The 5693-nt window shown below is 43.8% G+C and overlaps 1 protein-coding gene across 1 annotated transcript; it reads left to right on the forward strand.

The window, feature by feature from the left end:
• Positions 1-4007: 4007 nt before the first annotated feature.
• Positions 4008-4949, forward strand: LOC116568446 (olfactory receptor 1361-like). Its single transcript, XM_032303849.1, has one exon. The coding sequence runs from the start codon at positions 4008-4010 to the stop codon at positions 4947-4949; it is 942 nt and encodes a 313-aa protein (XP_032159740.1).
• The last annotated feature ends 744 nt before the right edge of the window (positions 4950-5693 follow it).

Here is a 5693-nt window from a genome sequence, read left to right on the forward strand (position 1 = left end):
AACTGGGGAGGTCAGCAGGGGCTAGACTTTGTAAGATTTGTGTTTTGCTTGGTTTGAGATTCCGCACGTAAGTGATTACCAAGCTGTGTTTGTCTTTTTCCATCTGGCTTACCTTACTTAGCACAAGACCCTCAAGACCCTTCTGTGTTACCTCCCATGGCAGGATTTCCTTCTTCTCCATGGCGGAACGATATTCCAATCGTGTATATGCCACATTTTCTTGATCCTTCATCCACTGACAGATACTTGGGTTGTTTCCAGAACTCAGCTGCCGTGAATAATGCAGCGAGGAATGTGGGGTTGCAGATAGCTCTCAGACATTCTGCTTTCATTTCCTTTTTCATTTTTTGAGAACTCTCCATATTGTTTTCCATAGTGGCGGCACCAGGATTTGGAGTTGTCCTCTACATATAATGGAGAGAAGGGCGCTCTGTAAAGGACAGGATCTAGCTGACTTCTGTAAACGTTTCCTCCTGTCTGCTTCATGAAGATGTTATTTTAGGGGCTGGAAGTGGAAAACGGAGCCGTGTGGCTCTCTGGGGGAGAAGAATGAAGAATGTTCTAAGCGGAGGGAACACAGTGCAAAGGCCCCGAGGCAGGAGCATGCCTGGCTTGTTCAGGGACTGTCAATGACACCAGAATGAGTGCAATGGAGAGTAGGAGGTGAGATCAGAGATGAGGAGGAAAAGATGGAAAAAGAAGGAGAGAGCGTTAGCTCAAGGTGATGGCCCTTAGGTCACATGCAACTTCCAAAAAATCAAGATTTTCTCTTAACATCAATACTGTTGTTTAAGGTGCTAAAGTCCTCTCTTGCCTTCTACTGAGCAAACTGGTTTTTTTTTTAAACAAACAATTTTACTGAATGCAAAGTCCTAGTTCTCCTAGTCCCATCTGAGAATATTATATATTTGACATCTCTCCACCCATTGAAGTTCTAGCAATGATTTAATTGTCCTATTTATTTGAAGACCTTGATTTTATTAATATTTGTCCCACAGAGCTTCACAGATAGACTCTGATCAACTTTTAGGATTTGATAAATGGATGGATTTTTACTCTTGTCATCAAATAACGGTTTCATTTTCATGAAATTTAGTCCTGGACCCCCAAATAATCTCCCGGCCCCCACACCTGGGGATCGATACTTATTTTGTTGGATTTCAGGTAGCATCCCATGTTTCTTCATTCCTGTAATATCTCACACTTCTGTCTCAGTGGGCGTTTTTTTCACTTATTTTCGTGTGTTCAGTTCTTTTTATATATCAAATTATCATCAACTTTAATAACCCAACTATTCTTTTCTCGTAAAACTAGATAGGGTGTTGATGTCCCTATTAGAATTGCATTAATTTAATTTATTTATTTGAGAGAGAGAGAGTGAGCATGCGTAGGGGGAGAAGTGCAGAGAGAGAGGGAGAAACAGGCTCCCCACTGCGCAGGGAGCCCAACAGGGGTTTGATCCAAGGATCCAAGATCATGACCTGAGCCAAGGTCAGACGCTCAACTGACTGAGCCACCCACGTGCCCCTAGAATTGTATTTATTAATGCCAACTCTTAAAATCTAAAGACAACCAAAAAATACACACCTTTAGTTTTTAAGTACTGACTCCTTTCCCACAATTATTACTGAGAAGAATTTACAGGACCTGACAAGATTTCCAGGCTGTTCTTTGCAGGCTTAGCTCCTCAGTTTTTTCCATTCACATTCAAATACACTTCCAATTCTCTCTTTTTCAATCCCCAGCTCTTCACACACATTGAATTATTCTCTCTGTGTTTACTGGATGCATGGCAGCATATGTAACATTTTAAGAAGCATATTTAAAGTCCTCCATTTTTGTTGTTATCTTTTTTGAATCATCCAGCAAAAGCTGCAGAAAGAGGCTTCAATGATACCAAATTAACATCCAAAAAAAGTCTGCACGATTTGCACAAAACTCTGGACTTACATTATGTCTGTGAGTTACGCTTCTAAAATTAATTGCGGAAAGTTACGCTTCTAAAATTAATTACGGAAACAACTTTAGTGACATGGATCATGGTTGAGGTTTTCCTTATTTGAGTAATTCTACACCAAACTATTTTCTCTTTTTAGGGAATGAGTTTTGCCACAAGCAAATCCATCAGTCTGAATGGCAATTGTCATGCCAATATCGATATAATCGTTTTGATGTTTTATTAATTATATCAGATCTGAAAAGTCTCTATGACTTTTAACAATACATCAGAGTATTTTAAAAGACATATTGCTTTCTAAATGCTTTCTGTCTGCTTTACCAACATATTTGGACATAAAGCAGTTTTTTCCAGGAACTTTTTATCATTCCATTGATTTTTAGTGTGACACTTAATAACGACATTAATTTCATCTTTTGTCCTTGAGTATTACAAATTTTCTTTGTTTGAGCCCCAAATTAACTAAATATGATGACATTCAAATGAAATCAGGTGTCAGCATTTCCAATCTCAGTGAACAGTTTTTGAGCAGTATTTGGATCCAATATTTCCTTCACCTGTTACTACAAACCACCCATATTTTCAGTGTTAAATAGTAGTATGCAAAAAATATAAATGAGTTGTCCTATTTTATAGTGAGTCTTATGCAGAAGCACAACCATTCAGGTTGTTCTGACTTCTGCTAGCATCGGATGTAGCTGGGAAACAGATCACTGTGAATAACATTCCTCCTCTATTCTCCCACAAATCCCAGCAGAGTACTCTTCATGATATTTAATAGGAACCTTGGAAAGTTTAACCAAGCTCTGTTGCCTCTTTGTTCTGGATACTTTCCCTTAATGTCTTATTATATACTTGAATTGATCATTATTCAAACACTGCACACTTATGCAAAAATTAGAACGCACAAACAGTAAGCAGCAAAGTAAATCTTAACTATCTAAATCCAGAGTCAACCTCAGATTTGAGGATACTGAGAGACTACTCCCTCTTCCATAGTGCAGATCATAAACACGTGACCACACCGTTCACTGTGACAAAAGCCAAATTGACAAAAAGTTTTGCAAACACTTCTCAGATGTTGCCGGTGCATCAAAGCTCATTGCAACCTCCAACAACAGGGAAATCGAAATCTTGAGTTTACCTTATAATTTGTGTTAATTAATTTTACTCTTCTTTGGAATTACCATGAGGGTATCTTCTAGCCAAATATTTCCAGATTGTAGCAATGGACAACTGTTCTGGCACATAATGGCTTCATACTAGCCTTGGAGTGGCAGCAGGAGGTCATGGCTGTTCTGTACATGCAAGAACAGGCAATATTTTTGAGGAGCGCTCATTTCAGGGAAGCAGAGAAAGGGGGCAGAAGCTGGAGGGCTATTGGGGACAAAGAAGGGATTCTCTCAAAGGTGGAAGAAATTCCAGAATCCTTGAGTCTTACTTTGGATTCTCCCCCAAGCAGGTTCTCACTCAAGGGCAAATTGTATGTTGAAGAAGTAATCCTGGGAGATCCAATGAGCATTTGGAAAAGAGAGGCATGGGAGAACAGATGTGCACTTGGGGCACGTGAGGGGGGCATCCTTCTAGGGCCCCCCAAGAGAACACACCTCAGAACTGCCTCTCTCAGAATTGTTGAAGGCAAGGGGAGCCACCCAACAAGGACAGGTCCTCTGCCAGCTGTAACTCACTCCTGGGGGTGTTAATGCCCACATTCCCATCTTACCCCGTGTGCCAGCTGAGCTCAATACTGTAACAAGTTGACCACCTGGGGCAGCGAGGTGTAGGGGTTGCAGGTGAGAAATGGTCTGCATGCTTGGCTGCTGTCCACCGATCCTCCCGGTGGGTTGTGGGGAATGAATGATGTGCCACTGATTGAAAGGCTGCAGCAAACAGGTGGGTGGATGGGGTCCTGTTACAGGAAAGGGTGGGAAGGATCCACAAACGTCTGAACTAAGGAGAAGGGATGAGATCAGGGTGCAGGAGAAGGGTTGGCCATGATCAGGACCCTGGACAACTCTCAGGTTTCCTTTCTGATTGATCCAGGATGGCCATGCAAGGGGCAAATGTCACCCCTGTCTCTGAGTTCCTGCTCCTGGGGCTCTCAGAGAACCCCGAGCAACAGCAACTGCTGTTCATACTCTTCCTGACTATGTACCTGGTCACGGGACTGGGGAACCTGCTCATCATCCTGGCTATCGCCACTGACCCCCGACTCCACACCCCCATGTACTTCTTCCTGGCTAACTTGGCCTTTGTGGACATCTGCTTCACCTCCACCACCATCCCCAAGATGCTGGCCAACCACGTGTCAGGGCACAAAGGGATCCCTTATGCAGGCTGCCTGACCCAGATGTTCTTCTTCATCTGGTTTGCTGGCATCGATAGCTTCCTGCTGACCGCCATGGCCTATGACCGCTATGTGGCCATCTGCCACCCTCTCCACTATGCCAGGTCTGTAACACCACAGCTCTGTGGCCTCCTGGTGGCTGCATCCTGGACTGCAGCCTTCGGCAATGCTCTGACCCACACAGTGTTACTGACTCGCCTCTCATTCTGCACCCACAACAGGGTGCCCCATTTCTTCTGTGACCTCAGCCCTCTGCTGAAGCTGGCCTGCTCTGACACCTTTCTTAATAATGTGATGGTGTACACCGTGGGTGCCTTACCTATTATCACTCCTTTTGTGGGCATCTTGGTCTCCTACACACGCATCTTTGCCACGGTGTTGAGGATCCCCTCCACGAGAGGCAAGCAGAAGGCTTTCTCCACCTGTGGCTCTCATCTGTCTGTGGTGTCCCTGTTCTACGGGACACTCATTGGGGTTTATTTCAGCCCCACGTCCTCCCACACGGCCCAGAAGGACACAGCCGCTGCGGTGATGTACACTGTGGTCACTCCCATGCTGAACCCCTTCATCTACAGTCTACGCAACAGTGATATGAAGGGGGCCTTGGGGGCCCTCATCAATAGGAAGCCAGTTTTTCTTCAGTGACCATAGCACTGGGATGTTTGATGTCCCAAATCCAGTGCCCATCTGTACGAAATTTTCTTGCACGGTCCCAAAGTTAGATGTTTCCTTCATATTGCTCTCTGTGGTTCTCTGTGTATTACTTCATTCTTCCAACAACAACTTCTTGAACATTTGTTATCTGTAGACACTGTTTTAGGGGCTAAAGGTCCAAGAGGGAACAAACAAAATCCCTGTCCTTGTAGTGCTCCCACTGCAGCCTGGAGACCACATCACGGTTAAAGGAAGTGCTTGGGAAACTAGAGAGACCGGAATACAAGCCCCACCTTGGTGAACATTCAGGTTTATCTGCTCTAATACAAAGTCGCAAATACAAAGGCTCAGAACTCCTAAGATTTTGCAAGCTGAACTCTTTGTTTCTGTAACAGCTCAGTTCCTTCAGAAACCTTACAGTAGACATCTGGTCTACTTGTTTCTAGTACGTTCCATTGAGAGGCACCAGATCCAATGTGCATTTCTAGCCAGAGTTCTTGTGTTTATTGATCTTGCAATATTTGCTTCCTTGAACCACCTACATTTTGGTCACTCTCAGTTAATGGTCATCTGAAACAATAGCCTTGGGTAGGAGGCAAGATCCTTATTTATACTCTTTTGAAGGACAGGAAGCTCTTCTAACCTTCTGATGTTTCTGACTTTGAAAAGTGGCCAGTTCTGGTCTGGGATCATCTCTTTCTTGTGATTCCTTGCTGCAAAGTAGCGAGAAACAGC

The sequence above is a fragment of the Mustela erminea genome, chromosome 1 (genome assembly GCF_009829155.1).
Source record: "Mustela erminea isolate mMusErm1 chromosome 1, mMusErm1.Pri, whole genome shotgun sequence".
Classification (NCBI taxonomy): domain Eukaryota; kingdom Metazoa; phylum Chordata; class Mammalia; order Carnivora; family Mustelidae; genus Mustela; species Mustela erminea.